Source organism: Emericellopsis atlantica (genome assembly GCF_019669845.1).
Source record: "Emericellopsis atlantica unplaced genomic scaffold F5Z01scaffold_5, whole genome shotgun sequence".
In the NCBI taxonomy this organism is placed as follows: domain Eukaryota; kingdom Fungi; phylum Ascomycota; class Sordariomycetes; order Hypocreales; family Bionectriaceae; genus Emericellopsis; species Emericellopsis atlantica.
Window position 1 is genome coordinate 23,828 of NW_025764707.1, and position 16,220 is coordinate 40,047.

A 16,220-nucleotide genomic window follows, 5' to 3' on the forward strand; every position below is an offset into this window, starting at 1 on the left:
GTCCAGTCGAAGCCAGGCAGGCGGGTCCAGTCCTCTACCTGCAGTGTAGGAAGAAGCCTGGGCTCCAGTCAGCACGCGGACGCGCGCGCGGCAGCAGGCAGCACAGCCGACCGGGGAAGAAGACCCTCCTGTGGCTGCAGCATCACATCACTCGGATCACCCATCAGCGCTCTTCCGTCCATTCTGTCTTTGCCATAGTACCTTGCCTTGCCTTGCCTTGCCTTACCCAGTCGCTGACCCAACGTCCGTATTTGTATTTCATCTCGACGTTCCTATACACACATCTGTGCAGGCAGCCACCGCTCAACCTGCCTCTTCTGTCGCCTCGCCCGCCATTCGTGCCTTGGCTAGAACGCTGATCCAAGAAGAGTCGTGAATTCTCCAGACAGGCAACTCCATTCTCTTACCACGCCCCACGTCACCAGTAGCCTGGGCTACCATCTCGACACGCATCTGCCTGGTCGGCTCTGTAGCCGCTCTTGTCACCGCGCACAATGCCGCCCCGAGAGGAGAAGAGCCAATTGAAGCGCCCTCGTGTGCGTTGTCCACCCCCCATGCCCACGCCGAGGTAACATGATGACTGACTATGCGTCTACAGGGTTCGATTCCCGAGGGCGAGACTGAGTCCAAGAAAGCTCGTCGCTCCGACCGTCTCACGAAGCCTGGCGAGGGCGACAAGACCCCGGTCACCAAAAACAAGCAGCAGCTGCCGTCTCCTGTCACGCAGCTCACCTCGGGGGAAGACACGAAGGAGAGATCCCCCTCGCGTCAGGTTGGCGGCGCGAGTACGCCTCGCAAGCCCGAGGAACTGCACGAGCTAAGCCAGGCCCTCTCGTCGCCACCTCAGGACACTCAGCCCCTCAGCCAGTTTGTCGAGCCGAATGCTGTCGCGCTCGCCGAGGAGGAGGAGGACGAGATCCAAGAGGGCGTCTGGGGCTATCTCGTTCCCCTGGACCCCAAGTATGGCGACAGACCCATGGTGCTCAAGAGGAGGGGCGCATGCCCGAAGCCCAGCAAGGAGATGACGGCGGACAAGAAGGCCAGCAGTCGCCAGGGGAAGCCAGACACGCTGGGCGACGAAGAGGCATACGAGAAGAGCAAGATTGGCAACGCACCGTCTGGCGGATACCTGATCGGGAGACACCCCGAGTGCGACGTCATTGTCAACAACCACATTGTGTCAAACCGCCACTGCCTCATCTTCACGGAGAACAAGGGCAGCGATACCACGGCCATCCTTGAGGACCTGTCGCAGAACGGTACCTTTGTGAACGAGGCGTACGTCGGTCGCAACCAGCGGCGGGAGCTGGAGCACGGCGACGAGATTGCCGTGCACGGCAGCGCACGTTTCGTTTTCCGATACCCTCACAGCCGCCAGACGAGCGCGTTCCTACAGCAATACACGTTGCTACAGAAGCTCGGCAAGGGCCACTTTGCCGAGGTCTACCTCTGCGTGGAAAAGTCCACCGGCCAGCGATACGCCGTCAAGATTTTCACCAGGCATCCGGGTGTTGAGGACCGCTCGAAAACCGAGGGCCTGCAGCAGGAGATTGGCGTGCTGATGGGCGTGAGCCACCCCAACGTGCTCTGCCTCAAGGACACCTTCAACGAGAAGGACCGTGTCTATTTGGTGCTGGAGCTGGCAGCCGAGGGCGAGCTCTTCAACTTTATCGTCATGAAGCAGAAGCTGAGCGAAGACGAGTCGAGGAAACTGTTCATTCAGCTATTCCAGGGTATCAAGTACCTGGTACGTCCCCTCATCTGCACGTGCAGACGCATGCATCTCTAACACACGAGCAGCATGAGCGTAACATTGTGCATCGCGACATTAAGCCCGAGAATATCCTTCTGACCGACAAGAACCTGCACGTCAAGCTGGCGGACTTTGGTCTCGCCAAGATCATTGGCGAGGAGTCCTTTACGACTACGCTGTGCGGAACGCCTAGCTATGTGGCCCCAGAGATCCTGGCCGACACCAAGCATCGCAGGTACACAAAGGCGGTTGACGTGTGGTCGCTTGGCGTCGTCCTGTACATCTGTCTCTGCGGGTTCCCGCCCTTCTCCGACGAGCTGTACTCGAGAGACTTCCCATACACCTTGTCACAGCAAATCCGTAGCGGGCGGTTCGACTACCCGTCGCCCTACTGGGACTCTGTTGGTGATCCTGCACGTGAGTACATTGTTTGTCCATCGCAGCCGCCATTACTCACTCCACACAGTCGATCTCATTGACTCGATGCTGGTGGTGGACCCTGAAAAGCGCTTCACCATCGACCAGTGCCTATCACACCCGTGGCTGACAGCTACGAGCAACAATGTGAACGACAGCACTGGTGGTCTCGTGGGGGGCATCGCCGGGTTGGAGGTCAATAGGAGAGCCCCGCCCCGCGAGCGCACGCTCTTGTCCAACCTCAACTCGGTCCAGGTCGCCGCCACCGTCGACGGCAACAACAGCGCCGTCAAGGTGTTCGCCAAGAACAAGCAAAACGTCACGAACACGCGCAAGGAGGCTGGGCCCGCGAACGAGAGAGCCCCGCAGGAGTTCATCGAGATGGGCGGCAAGGGTGACCAGCAGCTCTTTGGAGACGACAGCTCGAGTATCTACCCCACAAATGAGACGACGGCGACGGCGAAACCACATACCAAGTCGAAGACGAACGGTCGGTAGATAGTGGGAGGAGTCTTGGTCTAGCAGGTGGTGGGTTGGACGTACGCCTGTAATACATGTACATGGTTTGTGAAGTGAGGCGTGACGGTGGTCAGCCTTGGTATTTGATTTGGGATACACATATAAACGATGTTTGAGCTTGTCACAGGCATTTCATTAGCGGAGTTTGGTTCAAAAAAGGCAGAATTGAATGAAACGATTGTACATTGAGATTGCTTCAGTAAATACTATATCACAGCAGTATCAAGGACTCCCAAAGACGACATCAGGAGCGACTAACGGACTAACGTTGTTCCGTGGCCGCCTCGGACAGCACGCACACACATTGCCTGGCGTGGCAGAAAATTTGGCGGGGTGTCAGAGGGGAGAGCCCCACCACAGGGTTATTCGAGGCTTCTCTTTGTAGAGCATATTCTCATTGCGAACCCGAGAACAATCGAACCGGCGTGACCAGACGAGCAAACAAATACCCGCGGGCGGACCTGAGGAATTTTTGGGCAATCACCAACATCACAAGCGTCCCACGACCGAGCCGACACCAGGATCGCATCGAACGACGCCGGCCGAGCCCAGTTGCCCAGAGCCAAACGCATCGCCCATCATGCCTGCTGCCACCACCGAGGGGTACCGCCCCCAGCTCACCTTTGTCGATGGCTCCTTTGAAGAGCTGGCCGGCGAGATGGCCGACTACCTCAAGTCGGAGGAGTCCAAGAAGCTGATCGCGTCGGGCGCCTCCCAGGACGACATCCTCGCCAAGCTCGTGGCATCGGCGCAGACCCTGACGGCGGTCCCCGAGAAGGAGTTCACGGCGGCGTCCAACCTCATGATCCACCTCGTCATGCAGTCCCCCGATCCCAAGAAGCACCTCCAGAAGCTGTGCCAGGCCTTTGCCCGGCCCCTGCCCAGCTCGCCCCAGCACGGCGCTGGCCTGACCCTGAACGCCCTGACCACCGTGTTCAACCTTCTCAGCCCCGAGGACCCGGTGCGGGCGAATGTGTTCCAGGAGATCCTCAAGTTCCTCAAGAGCAACAGCATGTACGACGCCCTGAAGCCCTACCTCGAGCGTCTGCCCGAGTGGCTCGAGACGTGGGACAAGGACGAGGACTTTCAGCGCAAGGTGTACGAGGAGGTGGCCGAGGTGGCCATTGAGTCGGGCGAGGAGGAGTGAGTTTTTGATAAAGGCTCCACGCGCGGAGCAAGGATGGCTGAGCTAACATCACACACAGGGAGGGCTACAACTTCATCCTCAAGGCGCTGCGGACGTTTGACGAGGACGAGAAGAGCGAGGTGACGTCGGAGGACGCGCAACGGTTATCGCTGCGGGCCGTCAAGATGGCGCTGCTGTCCAACACACACTTTCTGTTCCAGGACCTGCGTGCGATCCCGAGCGTGCAGGCGCTGAGCGACTCGCACCCGGTGTACTCGCAGCTGCTGGACACGTTTGCGGAGCAGGACCTCGAGGACTACGACGACTTCAACGACGAGCACGAGGGCTGGGTCGAGAAGGAGAAGCTGGACCACGACAAGCTGCATCGCAAGATGCGCCTGCTCACGTTTGCCAGCCTGGCGGCCACGACGCCGAGCCGCGAGATTGACTACGCCAAGATCACCAAGGCGCTCCAGATCCCCGAGGAGGACGTCGAGATGTGGGCCATTGACGTGATCCGGGCGGGTCTCGTGGAGGGCAAGCTGTCGCAGCAGCGCCGCCTGTTCCTCGTGCACAAGGTGACGTACCGCGTCTTTGGCGACAAGCAGTACCGCGAGCTCGCGACGCGCGTGGACCACTGGCGCGCGACGCTGCAGAACGTGCTGGGCGTCATCCAGCAGGAGCAGGTCAACGCCAAGGCGCAGAAGGAGCGCGAGGTGCAGGAGTTGGAGCGCAAGCTGAACAGCGTCGGCATGGGTGGTGAGCGAGGAGGCGATCGTGGTGCTGGCCGCCGGCAGCACAGGGAGCGGAACGACAATGACGACTAAGAAGAATGGACTGGGCTGCTTGTTTACCTTTTTTTTTTGTTTTGTGTGTTAATATTTGCCGGTCTCTTAAAGAGTCTTCCACCTGGACATCGCCAGCCGACGAGGGGGCTGGCAGATGAAGTGAGTGAGACATTGGAGGTCATGGCAGACGGCGTAGCTGGTGGCGCATCGGGCCGTCATCGTGGAGGGATTCACGTATGCTTTCCATAGACAAAAGAATGACGATACGACCACGACTTCAGTACTGGTCCAGGTACTAATTAAGGCAAGGTGAGGTTCTTATGGTGAGCGACTCGCACTCACGTGATTTCGCGTCTGTCCGTCTTCCCTCAGTGCCCCTTTAGTCGAAGTCAATTGAAGTAAAAGGTCCACCCATGCATTTTCCGAAATTATAATATAATACCGCGACCACCCGATGGCATCCTCCTGACTCTGCAATCCACAGCCATCACACGCCCAACTCGTGTGTCTGCGCATCGGCCCTCAACGTGATCACACGGTCTCGTCTTGTTCGCTCCAAGTCGTCACCAGTCTCCGTCCGTTCCACCCACACCCTCCTTTCCGACCCCCAGCATGGCTTCCCGCATGATGCCCCTCCGATCCCGCCTGGCTGCTGGCAGCAGCAGGGCAGCGGCTCGTCCCTCGACCACGGCCTCGTCCGCGCAGTTCTCGACCCCTCGTGTCATCCGCCGGCAGCAGCAGAGTCGTGGCTATTCTTCGCAAGGTCCCAAGTCTGGCGGCGCCATCAAGTTCTGGCCCTTCTTCGCCATCATTGGTATCGGTTCCGCTGGTTACGTTGGCCTTGTCAACCGTCGCAAGGGTAGGTCGCGCGCACGCACGGAAGCAATGAGTGATCCTAACATGGTTCGCAGAGATGCCTCCCACCGACGACACCGCCCAGCTCCCGGCCCCGGCCAAGTCGACGCCCACCTTCTCTGGTGATGATGTGACTGTCCTCTTCGTTCTCGGAGGACCCGGCGCCGGCAAGGGCACGCAGTGCGCTAAGCTCGTCGCGCAGCACGGCTTCACCCACCTGTCGGCCGGCGATCTCCTCCGCGCTGAGCAAGAGCGTCCCGGCTCCCAGTTTGGTGATCTAATCCGCGACTACATTAAGAATGGCCTCATCGTACCCATGGAGGTGACGGTCCAGCTCCTCGAGAATGCCATGACCGATGCTCTCCAAAAGTCTGGCGGCAAGAAGGGCAAGTTCCTCATCGACGGGTTCCCCCGCAAGATGGACCAGGCGCACAAGTTCGAGGAGACGGTCTGCCCTGCCAAGATGGTGCTCTTCTACGATGTACCCGAGGAAGAGATGGAGAGGCGCCTGCTCGAGCGCGGCAAGACCAGCGGTCGCGCAGACGACAATGCCGAGAGCATCCGCAAGAGGTTCAGGACCTTTATCGAGACGAGCATGCCCGTCGTGGATTACTACGAGAAGGAGGGCAAGTTGGTCAAGATCAACGGTACCGTGCCTCCTGACACCGTCTTTGCCAAGACCCAGAAGGCTCTGACGGACCACCTTGGCGCTGGCTACTAAGGGTTGGATTTTCGGAGCAAAGGAATGGATTAATGGGCGTGAGGGTTGGGAATACGTGGGATAACCATCGCACTGGGGCATAGACTATATGGGCACAAGACTAGACTGAGGCCTTTCACGCTGCCAAACGCTGGCTTTTCATACTTACTTATGTTCTTTTAGATTTATTTAGGGCTTCTGTATGGATACGTGGCTCAGGAGCTGCGAGATGCAATTGTACTCAATATGATGATTGAAGGAACCCTGAATGAAGCGCTCGTCGCTACGTAGTTGCTGTGCGAACGACCCCAGCCTCCTCGAATCCCAGTTTCGTGCGGCTGCTCCCGCTCGCGCCCCCAACACCCACCACCTCCAGTCATTCTCAGCTTTCAGCTGCCGCTCTCAAGACTTACGTATTAACTAATAAGTGACCTTTCATGAGTGCCCTCGCTGCTCTTCCTCGCACACACCATTTGCGGGGGCTCGCCCAAGTCCATGAGCTCACAGTCCCTCAATACCTGCCTGGGTCATCTCCAGCAACAGATCATGGTTCCGACACCCCGCCGCAGAGGCAGAGGGCGCGGCAATGGTCCTCCTACTCCGGGCTCTGCGACAAAAGTACGGCTTGACGGTCATTTCCTCGACGGCGAGTGGTACTGTATGCGCCTCCTCCCCTTCGGTTCCGTCCTCTCAACCGTGCTGGCCCACTGACCTGAAGAACGTAGGTAACTGCGATCCCCGTGAGCAAGCAAAGCACCTCCAAGTCAAGAAGCCCGACTCGGAGAACAAGGATCGCTGGTTCTACCGTTGTCCCAAGGAAAAGTGTCGGTTCTGGCTGTGGGACGACGATGCGAAGCGCCGCGAGAATGGGGCGCCCAGCAAGACCATCCTGACGAGCGAGGTAGAGAGGGAAAAGGCAGAGGATGTCCAGATCAAGGCGCCCAGCATGACACAACGGCGCTTGACAAACTATGGTATCAAGGTCACCCCAGGACAGAGGAGAGCCAGCGATGCGACCACGACGGCCAGTGAGAGCGGCGGCGAGTCACCCACCAGAGACATGGGCAAGGGCAAGGGCAAGAGGAAGCGGACCGAGGATGAGGATGAGGACCTCCTTAGCCTCATGGACTCGGATGATGAGAAGGCCATGGCCGCGCTGGCGGATCAGCCGCCGCAAGGGACAACGCCCCAGACACCGGCTGCCACGACGAGAATGGCGCACGGGCTGCCGACGCCGGGTACCGCGAGGACGCTGTTTCCTGTCTCCAAGAAGAAACGGACCGTCTCTTTCGAGGAGGAAGACACATTCACCACGCCGACCAAGAGCACAACGCAAAGCTCTAGTGCCACCGTGGCCGGCAACCCGTCAGCGCACCCCGAGACGCCGGACCAGGAGCATGACCCTACCGCTCAAGTCATGAGCCTCCTGCGCCAGGTCAAGGACATTAAGCCAGAGATCCTCGCCTCCGTCAAGGCCATTATCGACGCCGCAGAGAGACGGGCGCAGGGCGTGGCCAAGGGACGGGACGTGCTGCGGTCGCAGCTCCACGAGAGGGACAGCAAGATCGCTAGGATGCAGGAGACGATTGCGGCGCTCGAGAACAAGGACCGGCTGCAGCACGCGCAGATTGAGAAGATGAAGAAGGAGAAGACGGAGATGAAGGCTGATCTGATGAGGTTCTATCAGAAGCACTGAATCGGTTTGGTGTTCACTTGGGGTTTGAGTTTGGATTTAGCGAATGATTCATATCGTATGTAGCGCAGCGTAGCCGTCGTTTCTTATACCACTGCCGACCTGTCTTGAGGCGTTGATCATGTCGAGCAATGCATGGATTCAAACGTGCCGCCGTCACAGGAGATGACACTAAAAGTATTGAACTTTGACTTTCTTCCTACAAGCATCCCAAGGATGCATATCTGCAACACTACCTCCTCGTCCCCTGACAGCAACCAACCGACGATCAAGGGTGTATCATGCAAGTTACAACATCCCGTTTCTCCCTCCTCCACATGCGACTACAAAAGAGACATATTTCACCTTTGTAACCCATCGCGAAAGCGTGCGTGCGACCCAACACCGAAAACAACAAAATCGAATCCACAAAAAGGGGAGCTCCTCCAACTGATCTATGATGGGACTTTTCCCCCCAAGACTCCCGCGGGCTTAGTATACACGCTTGAAGGGAGGCACGGGCTTGCACTCGTTCTCGTCCAGGGTGGTGGCGATGACGTTGCGGTAGCCAATGTCGACCTTGCCGTGGGGCTGCTTCTGGAAGGTCAGGGTGTGCTTCATCCATTCCTCGTCGTCACGCTCGGGGAAGTCCTCGCGGGCGTGGGCACCACGAGACTCCTTGCGGTTGGCGGCGGCCTGGGCGGTTTGGGTACTACACAACCATCAGTATTTTCTTTCTTCGTTCTTCACGGGGAAACAAAATCGTACGCGCAGGTGAGCAGGTTACGCAGCTCGAGGGTCTCGACAAGATCCGAGTTCCAGATCATGCTGCGGTCCTTGATACCGACGTCGGCAAACTGTGAGTCAATCTCCTGCATCTTACGGACACCTTCGTCCAAACTCTCCTGGGTACGGAAGACGGAGACATCGGTCTGCATGGCCTTCTGCATGGCCAGGCGGACTTCGGCGGTCGACTTGGGGCCCTCGGAGGTGCGGACCTTGTCGAGGACCTCAATGTGCTCGGCACCGGCGTCGGCGGCAGTGGGCTTCAGCTTCTCGCCGGGGGTGAAGTTGTCGCGGATGGTGTGCGAAACGGCACGGCCAAAGACGACAAGATCGAGCAGAGAGTTGGCGCCCAGGCGGTTAGCACCGTGGACGGACACGCAAGCGGCTTCACCGCAGGCGAACAGACCGGGAACAACCTTGTCGTTGCCCTGCTCATCAACAGTGAGAACCTCACCAGTGTAGCGAGTGGGGATACCACCCATGTTGTAGTGGACGGTGGGCAGGACAGGGATGGGCTCCTTGCGGACATCGACGCCGGCGAAGATGCCAGCGGTCTCAGAGATACCGGGCAGACGCTCGGCGAGGACCTCGGCAGGCAAGTGGCTGAGCTGGAGGTAGATGTGGTCCTTCTCAGCGCCAACACCGCGGCCGTCACGGATCTCCATGGTCATCGATCGGGAGACGACGTCACGAGAGGCGAGATCCTTGGCGGTGGGGGCGTAACGCTCCATGAAGCGCTCACCCTCCGAGTTGAGCAGGTAACCACCCTCACCACGAGAACCCTCAGTGATCAGGCAGCCAGCGCCGTAGATGCCGGTAGGGTGGAACTGGACGAACTCGAGATCCTGGTTGGGAAGACCAGCACGGGCGACCATGGCCATACCGTCACCAGTGCAGGTGTGGGCGGATGTGCACGAGAAGTAGGCACGTCCGTAACCACCGGTGGCCAGGACAGTGTGGTTGGCGAGGAAGCGGTGCAGGGTACCGTCCTCCTGGTTGTAGGCGAGCACACCACGGCACTCGCCGTCCTGCATGATCAGGTCGAGAGCAAAGTACTCGATGAAGTAGTTTGTGTTGTGGCGCAGAGACTGTCCGTAGAGCGTGTGGAGGAGCGCGTGGCCGGTTCGGTCAGCGGCCGCGCAGCAGCGGTATGCCTGGCCACCCTTGCCGTACTTTTGCGACTGGCCACCAAAGGCACGCTGGTAGATTTTGCCATCCTCCGTGCGGGAGAAGGGGCAGCCGTAGTTCTCGAGCTCGACGATCGACTGGGGGGCCTCGCGGGTCATGTAGTGAATGGCGTCCTGGTCACCAAGCCAGTCGGAGCCCTTGACGGTGTCGTACATGTGCCACCTCCAGTCGTCCTCGTGCATGTTGCCGAGCGCGGCGTTGATGCCACCCTGGGCAGCGACTGTGTGGGATCGTGTGGGGAAGAGCTTGGAGATACAGGCTGTGTTGAAGCCAGCCTCGGCCAGACCGAAGGCAGCGCGAAGACCTGCACCACCGGCACCGACAACGAGAGCATCGTACTCGTGGTCCTGCACGCGTTGTTAGTAAGGTCGACGATGGGAGGCGGGGAGGTCGGGGGAAGACGAACGATGACGGGATACTTGTTGCTCACAAAGGGTGATGCCTCCTTTGCACGCAGAGGACCGTTGGAGATAACGCGGGCTAGAGTCGACAAGTCAGTCCGAGGGCTTGAGCATGCTGGTGTCGCAGGTGTACTCACAAACCGGTCGCGTCGTGGAAAATGCTCGGGCCTGGTTGCTAGCCAACCTCGAAAACTGCCTCGGTCAGCGATCTCGTCCTGTCTGTCTTGTCTGGCTGATGGCCGGCGGTTGTCGCGTGGGATTGGGACGTACCGAGGAGCCAGTGGCCAATCTCCTCAAAGCCATGGAAGAAGCCATCGTCAGCAGTATGTGCGGTCAACGACAATCTGCATGGACCGGGTTGCGCTGGTGCTGTGCTGGTGGTGAGGTGTGGTGGAATTGCGGATGAAGAAATACCAGCAACTTGCGTGGCCAATCGATGATTTCAACGATCCGGCTCCTGCTGCAGCGCTCGCTGGCTGGCTCGCCTGCGCCTTCCTGGCCTGCCCGGGCTCCTTCCCACGGACTGGAGCTGCACCTGCCCGACTCCCAGTCCAGTCGGCTTCTCGGTACGTTCAGCCAATCAGTGCACGCGCAAAGGTAATGAGCAGCTTAGTCATGGTTATAGCCTACCCTACACCGTCCCGGCTCATGTATTCACCGAATGTCTGATGTTCAGCTATTCCTAATTTCGCCGTGTCATTCATGTGCATTTTCATCAAATGTATTTTCACTTGACGCCCTGGCATTTCCAATGGTCCAAATGAGAGGACTCTTTTCATCATGTGGGCTGTATGTGCGCGTCACCACTCTTCAGCTACAGAATGCGCGGTGAAAAGCCGAGGTTCGCGCCAAGTGGACCCCAGTTGTGATTTGTCGGGGGTTCATGTTCGAAACGAGGACGAAGAAAGCCAATGCTATGCAATTGTACCAAAGACTGCCTCTAGGGGTGCTTTGCTCTATGAGGATGCAGAGCTGTCTCTCAAACAGCACCCGCCCCATGTCTAAACCCCTTCCTGGCGTCCGCTCCCTGCGGACATGCTGAAAGTCTAGTCTAACTAGTTGGCGAGCACCTGGCGCAACATGACCAGGAAGTTATCCTTGAGCTTGTGTACCTCTGCCACTGGCGGCTTGACGGGCTCACCGGCCGAACGACGAAGACGATCCTGTCGCTTCGCTCGTCGGCGCCGTTCTGCCTCAATCGGGTCCAGCTCGTCCTCCTCTTCTGCCTCCTGTTCGTCCTCTGATCCATCGTCGTAGTTCATGTCCTCAAGATCCTCGCCGTCCAGGCCAAAGTCTGTCGACTTGAAGCCGGCGGGTATCATGTTGCCACCGGCGTGGCCCTCGGCCGCCATCTTCTGCCTGGTCTTGTCATTGTGCCACCTCTTCCTGGCTTCTTGCCAGGCAATGAGCGAGTCAATCTCGGCAATGGCCCTGTCCTTGTCCACGGTGCCGCTACCGACGCCACCCTCAAAGAGAGCGTTAATGTTGAGCTTGCCGTTCGCGGGTCCCTTGCGCAGGAATTCCAGGATGCCTTCTATCCATCCCATCAACTGCGTGAAGAGACCGTTGTCGTGGACGTGCACCTCGTGCACAAACTTGTAAAAGTTGTGCTCGTGTCGCGCGCACAAATCGATAAAAGCCTGGACGGTCTGGTTAGGATCGGCAGAGGCGTCCTGATTCCGACACTTGTCCACGACCTGTGCGATCACTGTTAGCCCGCTTGCTTCAGCTAGTCGACTCACTCATAAAGTACTCACCTTGATGATATCATCGACGAACACGGCAAAGTCCGTGACACTGTTGTAGACATTGGCGGACTTGTAGACACGGACGAGGGGCTCATAGAAGATGGTAAACAGATCGCGGAACAGCTGCAACGTGGTCGGCTCCTCTATGAGCTCCAGCATCATCTCTTTGTCGCGCTGGCGCGTGCATAGCTTCAGGAGCTGCTTGAGATACGAGAAGAGCTGGGCGCCCTGGCGCAGCTCCTCATCGATATTCTCGACTGCGTTGTTGAAGGCCACGTATGCGTTGAAGAGCCGCTGGATCTGTTCGCCGGTCAACTCTGGCTCGAGGAGATCTGAGCGCAGAATGACGACGATAATGTCTGTTTCCTCCGACTCGGCCTCCTCTCTAATGGCAGCCTTGATGTGATCCTCTGCCCGCGTGTACTTCTGCAGCTTGCTTGTGAAGGCGTCGTCCCCAATCTTGGCGCTGAGCGTGTCAATGGACTTTTGGAAGCTCTTGATACCATCGTTCAATGTGAGCGAGAAGATGCGCTGCAGCAGAGACCGCGTGCCGAACGGCTGAGCGAGGAACACATCAAGGACGCTCGACATGACAGCCGCTGGGTTTGCTATCCGAATGACATTCTTGATGACCGTGTATGGGATTAGTGAGTGGATGCGCTTGGCCTGAGCGAACAGCTCGGGCGAGTTGTCCTCCGCCAGGAAGATGTGGTAGATGACGGCGGCGATCTCGATACGTAGCCACTCGGCAAACTTCCGGTACTGGATGCTGAGGTCGGGGATTGTCTCCTTCTCCTTGATTTCGGCGAATAGCTTGGTGAGTCCGTTCCGCTCGACAATATCGCGACGGAACCTGCGAGGCTGTTAGCTGGTGCCCTACCCAACGACTGAGTAAGAGTGGTGCGCCACTTACTGCTCCATGTACTCGTCCAAATCGGCCGCACGTTTCCGAGCAATCTCGTAAAACTTCCTTTGCTCCTCCATGCGGTTCTCGTCGACCTCTCTCCTGCGCATAATGTCTTCCACATCATCGTCGGTCGGGGTTGTGGGATCGCCTGACAGAAACTCCTGCACCGCCTTGGTGTTGGCAATCTGAGGGTTGTGCAAAAGCGACCTGATGAAGGCGCGCAGCGACACTCGCTGGTTTTCGCGCCAAAGGACGACATCCTGAGCCGCCCCGTTAGCTATCAGTACGAGAATCCATACCGAAGATACGTACCTCGACAGGTTGCGCCCCAGGAGGTGCTAGTCGGCCATCGGTGGACGTCCTCGGTGTGCCCAGCTTTCTCGAGATTCCCGACCTTATAGACGCCCCAGACGAGCCATTTCCACGACCTGTTTTCTCGTCAGCTTCCGTACTCATCCACAGCACGGCAGACCCACCACTATTGTTTGGCGAAAGCAGCGAAGATGAGCCCCGCGCAGACTTTCCTGTTCGCCCCGTTTCATGCGAGGATAGAGACTCTCCATCCGAGTCGGGGTCATCGCCGCCGCCTCCGCCCCAGGAGCCCAGTAGACCACTCGCCGTAGAATCCGACTTGTTCTTCTTGGGCAGCGTGGGCAAGGGTCTGCCCGGCAGCTCCAGCCGTAGCCTCCGGTGGAGTTTGGCAAAGTCGCCGTACCGCCTCGCGACAAAGTGTTCCAGCTCGCCCTTTCTCTTGATGCGCAGCAGGAACTCGGCATGCTTGTGCGTGCGGATCTTGCCCTTGGTGGTGGTGACACGGACACCGGCCACGTTGACGTCGTACCCGTTGATGTAGTTGCCCTCGGGCATGTTGTGCATGACGCCCGAGTCGATGGCGTTGCTGTCCACAATCTCGATCTCGGAGAAGCGGATGCGTTCCTCGAACCCAGAGGTTGTGCCGATGCCCGAGACCATCATCAGCTCGACCAGCTTCCGGGCCTTGATGGCCAGCTTGCGTCGTTTCGTCTCCTCGAGGCGGTCCTCGGAGGAGGAGATGTGCTTGCCGGCAAAGGACTCGAGGAAGACCTGCAGCTTATCCTGCCAGAACTCCTTCTCGCGGGCCTTGTCGAGGAAGGGAAAGTCGCGGATGTGGTGGACGAAGATGAAGCGCAGGACCGGCAGCTCGGACTCGTGCGGCGCGACCTCGCCATGGTCGGACTTGAAGGGCGCGCCAAAGCGTCGGAGGGCCGTGGGCGAGTTGAGCTCGTTGATCTCCCACTTGACCTGCTCTGAGATGAGCTCGCGCTTCAGGTAATGCTCCTGCTTGCCCGTGAGGGAGGAGCCCGGCGGAGGCAGGCTCTTGTTGCTGGCCGTGCGGATGGGCATCTCGACAGGATCGTAGGGTGCTGAGGAGGCGGCGACGGCTCCAGCATCGTCAGCCTTGTCGGTCTCGGCGGACACCATAGCGTGCAGGGATCGATCGTAAATGCTAGGAAAAAGAACAAAACAAAGAGGGTATCAATGGTCGCGGCGAGAGCAGGCAGGTCGGCAGGTCTTGGTCTCGACAAGAAAACCGCCAGAGGGACAGTATTATAGGTGCGTGGGCAAGGCGGGGTGGGAAGGAGCTTGGCTGGGACAGGAATGATATATTATGTCAATTGACTGATCTGATGCTGCCAACCACGAGGACGCGCGGTCATGGGGGGCCAAGCCAAGCTTGCGGGATACGTAGGGCTCACTGCAGGTCTGTTAGGCATAAAAGTCGTCAGGACTGGACTGGACTCAGCCTCCAGATGGCCTGGCGTGCTGAGTGGGACAATTGGGCTGCTTTCATGATTCCACAGCTACACGCGTCTGGTACTCTATCTTCCATCACACACTGTAAACACTAAATGAACTGGACTCAGAAGAGACTGGATAAGATGGATGCATCGACACTGAATGGACTGGACTGGATTGAAGGCTGACCCTCCAGAAGTCCAGAGTCCAGCGACTGTTTGATGGTGGGGGCGCATCTGTTAAGGTAGGTAATTTTAGAGCTCTCGCCGCATCGGGCGCGCTATGACGTGGGCTGTCCGCCCGCTGTAGAACGGTACCTGGTACGTACGTAACGAACCACCAAGTCGATTCCGGCGTCTCAGTCGCCTTCTGCTACGACTCATGACCAGACACTGCGCAGCCACCGTGCGCAAGTGCTGGTGAATATTCGTCAAGATCATCACCGTCTTGCGCAGGACGGAAGAACTGATCCCCTCCTGATCGAAGCCTTGCCCAGCCGTAGCCCTGTCTAGACTAATCTGACACGGCGCCATCGTCCCCACAATATTCACGGTGCACTGCTGCATGCATGCTGAATACACGTACCCGACCGTACTGGATCCCAGCTAGATGGCGATGCTCGATAGAAGCTTGTGAGATTATTTATGGGCTAGAATCACTGGGTATCATTTGAAAACGCTACAGAATGGGACGGCAAGTAGAGCGCGCCCATCCAGACAACCTCCAGTATCACAGCTCGTCAAAGTCTCGCAACAAATCCCCCCTGTCTGTCGGGGCCGTCCGTCGCAGAACATCGCCCAGCTCGGCGTCGCCCCCCGCCTCGCTGTTCGATAACACGGGCACCCGTCGCGAGATGTTGAACGCTTTCTGCCGGAGACTCGGCGGCAGCGCATCTCGCAACTCGTCCAGCGTTGTTCCAGAATGCTCTTGCGGGTGTAGATAGCTGAGCCCGACGAGAAGTGCGACCGCAGCGAGGATGAAGATGAAGACGACCTTCCAGGCCACCTTGAGCCGCCGCCTTGTCCTGTCCTGCCACGCCTGGTCTGCGCGCTCCCAGCTCTCGACTCGTTCTCGCACGGCGTCGACGCGTGCGCTGAGATCTCTCATCTTCGTCCTGCCCTCGCCGATCCGGCTCTGCAGGGACTTGATCTTGTTTTCCTGACCCTCAAAACTGCCCAGGCCGTCCAGTTGGCGCCGTATGTCGCTCTCGAGCTCCGCAGCCTCGGTCTCGAATGTGCCGTATATCTCCTTTGACCCTTCAGCCAAGTCCTTGAGTGCCATGATCGTGTTTTGCAGAGCGCTCGCCTTCTCGAGCACGGCGTAGTATGTTTCATCGAGTCGACGTGTGGCCGTGGACGAAAATGCGTTGAGCTCGACAATCGATCGCTTGAGACCATCGGCGCGGTGCTCAGCCTTGCCTGTTTCCCTCCTTAGCGCCTCCTTCTTGACGCGTGCCTCCTCAGCTCCATTGACTTGTGTGACGACGTTGACGCTCTCGCCCCGAATGTGACCCAGCTGGTCCGGTTGTGACATGTCGAGCATACTACGCGTTCCGCCTAGGCCCGGGTGCGCGGTCTGGGGTCC

The 16,220-nt window shown here is 58.5% G+C and overlaps 6 protein-coding genes across 6 annotated transcripts; 4 read left to right on the forward strand and 2 right to left on the reverse strand.

Annotated features, from left to right (window-relative positions):
- The first annotated feature begins 129 nt into the window (after positions 1 to 129).
- F5Z01DRAFT_647123 (SMAD/FHA protein kinase) lies at positions 130 to 2,881 on the forward strand. The gene is made up of 4 exons (XM_046262958.1): positions 130 to 536; positions 599 to 1,747; positions 1,801 to 2,170; positions 2,220 to 2,881. Exons 1-4 carry the CDS (start codon positions 495 to 497, stop codon positions 2,666 to 2,668), a joined length of 2,010 nt encoding a protein of 669 aa, XP_046120864.1. The 5' UTR covers positions 130 to 494; the 3' UTR covers positions 2,669 to 2,881.
- Positions 2,882 to 4,964, forward strand: F5Z01DRAFT_647128 (uncharacterized protein). Its single transcript, XM_046262959.1, has 2 exons — positions 2,882 to 3,832; positions 3,895 to 4,964. Exons 1-2 carry the CDS (start codon positions 3,270 to 3,272, stop codon positions 4,640 to 4,642), a joined length of 1,311 nt encoding a protein of 436 aa, XP_046120865.1. The 5' UTR covers positions 2,882 to 3,269; the 3' UTR covers positions 4,643 to 4,964.
- Positions 4,965 to 5,013: 49 nt separating this feature from the next.
- On the forward strand, positions 5,014 to 6,424 carry F5Z01DRAFT_647129 (uridylate kinase). The gene is made up of 2 exons (XM_046262960.1): positions 5,014 to 5,462; positions 5,515 to 6,424. Exons 1-2 carry the CDS (start codon positions 5,216 to 5,218, stop codon positions 6,177 to 6,179), a joined length of 912 nt encoding a protein of 303 aa, XP_046120866.1. The 5' UTR covers positions 5,014 to 5,215; the 3' UTR covers positions 6,180 to 6,424.
- Positions 6,425 to 6,487: 63 nt separating this feature from the next.
- On the forward strand, positions 6,488 to 8,021 carry F5Z01DRAFT_647132 (uncharacterized protein). Its single transcript, XM_046262961.1, has 2 exons — positions 6,488 to 6,816; positions 6,884 to 8,021. The coding sequence occupies exons 1-2, from the start codon at positions 6,654 to 6,656 to the stop codon at positions 7,852 to 7,854; spliced, it is 1,134 nt and encodes a 377-aa protein (XP_046120867.1). The 5' UTR covers positions 6,488 to 6,653; the 3' UTR covers positions 7,855 to 8,021.
- Positions 8,022 to 8,322: 301 nt separating this feature from the next.
- Positions 8,323 to 14,321, reverse strand: F5Z01DRAFT_617589 (uncharacterized protein; the record flags this gene model as incomplete). Its single annotated transcript, XM_046260986.1, has 8 exons — positions 8,323 to 8,542; positions 8,599 to 10,151; positions 10,211 to 10,494; positions 10,547 to 10,764; positions 11,262 to 11,902; positions 11,963 to 12,806; positions 12,867 to 13,120; positions 13,179 to 14,321. The coding sequence occupies 8 exons, from the start codon at positions 14,319 to 14,321 to the stop codon at positions 8,323 to 8,325; spliced, it is 5,157 nt and encodes a 1,718-aa protein (XP_046120868.1).
- A 1,044-nt stretch (positions 14,322 to 15,365) lies between these two features.
- On the reverse strand, positions 15,366 to 16,169 carry F5Z01DRAFT_671395 (uncharacterized protein; the record flags this gene model as incomplete). The annotated part of the gene is made up of 1 exon (XM_046264693.1): positions 15,366 to 16,169. The coding sequence occupies one exon, from the start codon at positions 16,167 to 16,169 to the stop codon at positions 15,366 to 15,368; it is 804 nt and encodes a 267-aa protein (XP_046120869.1).
- Positions 16,170 to 16,220: the final 51 nt, after the last annotated feature.

Bases quoted from the DNA above. Each gene is read 5' to 3' on its own strand.
- F5Z01DRAFT_647129 (XM_046262960.1), top strand. From the start codon at position 5,216: ATGGCTTCCCGCATGATGCCCCTCCGATCCCGCCTGGCTGCTGGCAGC. The intron at 5,463-5,514 runs GTAGGTCGCGCG...CATGGTTCGCAG, and splicing joins CCTTGTCAACCGTCGCAAGG to AGATGCCTCCCACCGACGAC.
- F5Z01DRAFT_647123 (XM_046262958.1), top strand. From the start codon at position 495: ATGCCGCCCCGAGAGGAGAAGAGCCAATTGAAGCGCCCTCGT. The intron at 537-598 runs GTGCGTTGTCCA...ATGCGTCTACAG, and splicing joins GCCAATTGAAGCGCCCTCGT to GGTTCGATTCCCGAGGGCGA. The intron at 2,171-2,219 runs GTGAGTACATTG...CACTCCACACAG, and splicing joins CTCTGTTGGTGATCCTGCAC to TCGATCTCATTGACTCGATG.
- F5Z01DRAFT_647132 (XM_046262961.1), top strand. From the start codon at position 6,654: ATGAGCTCACAGTCCCTCAATACCTGCCTGGGTCATCTCCAGCAACAG. The intron at 6,817-6,883 runs GTATGCGCCTCC...TGAAGAACGTAG, and splicing joins CCTCGACGGCGAGTGGTACT to GTAACTGCGATCCCCGTGAG.
- F5Z01DRAFT_647128 (XM_046262959.1), top strand. From the start codon at position 3,270: ATGCCTGCTGCCACCACCGAGGGGTACCGCCCCCAGCTCACCTTTGTC. The intron at 3,833-3,894 runs GTGAGTTTTTGA...CATCACACACAG, and splicing joins ATTGAGTCGGGCGAGGAGGA to GGAGGGCTACAACTTCATCC.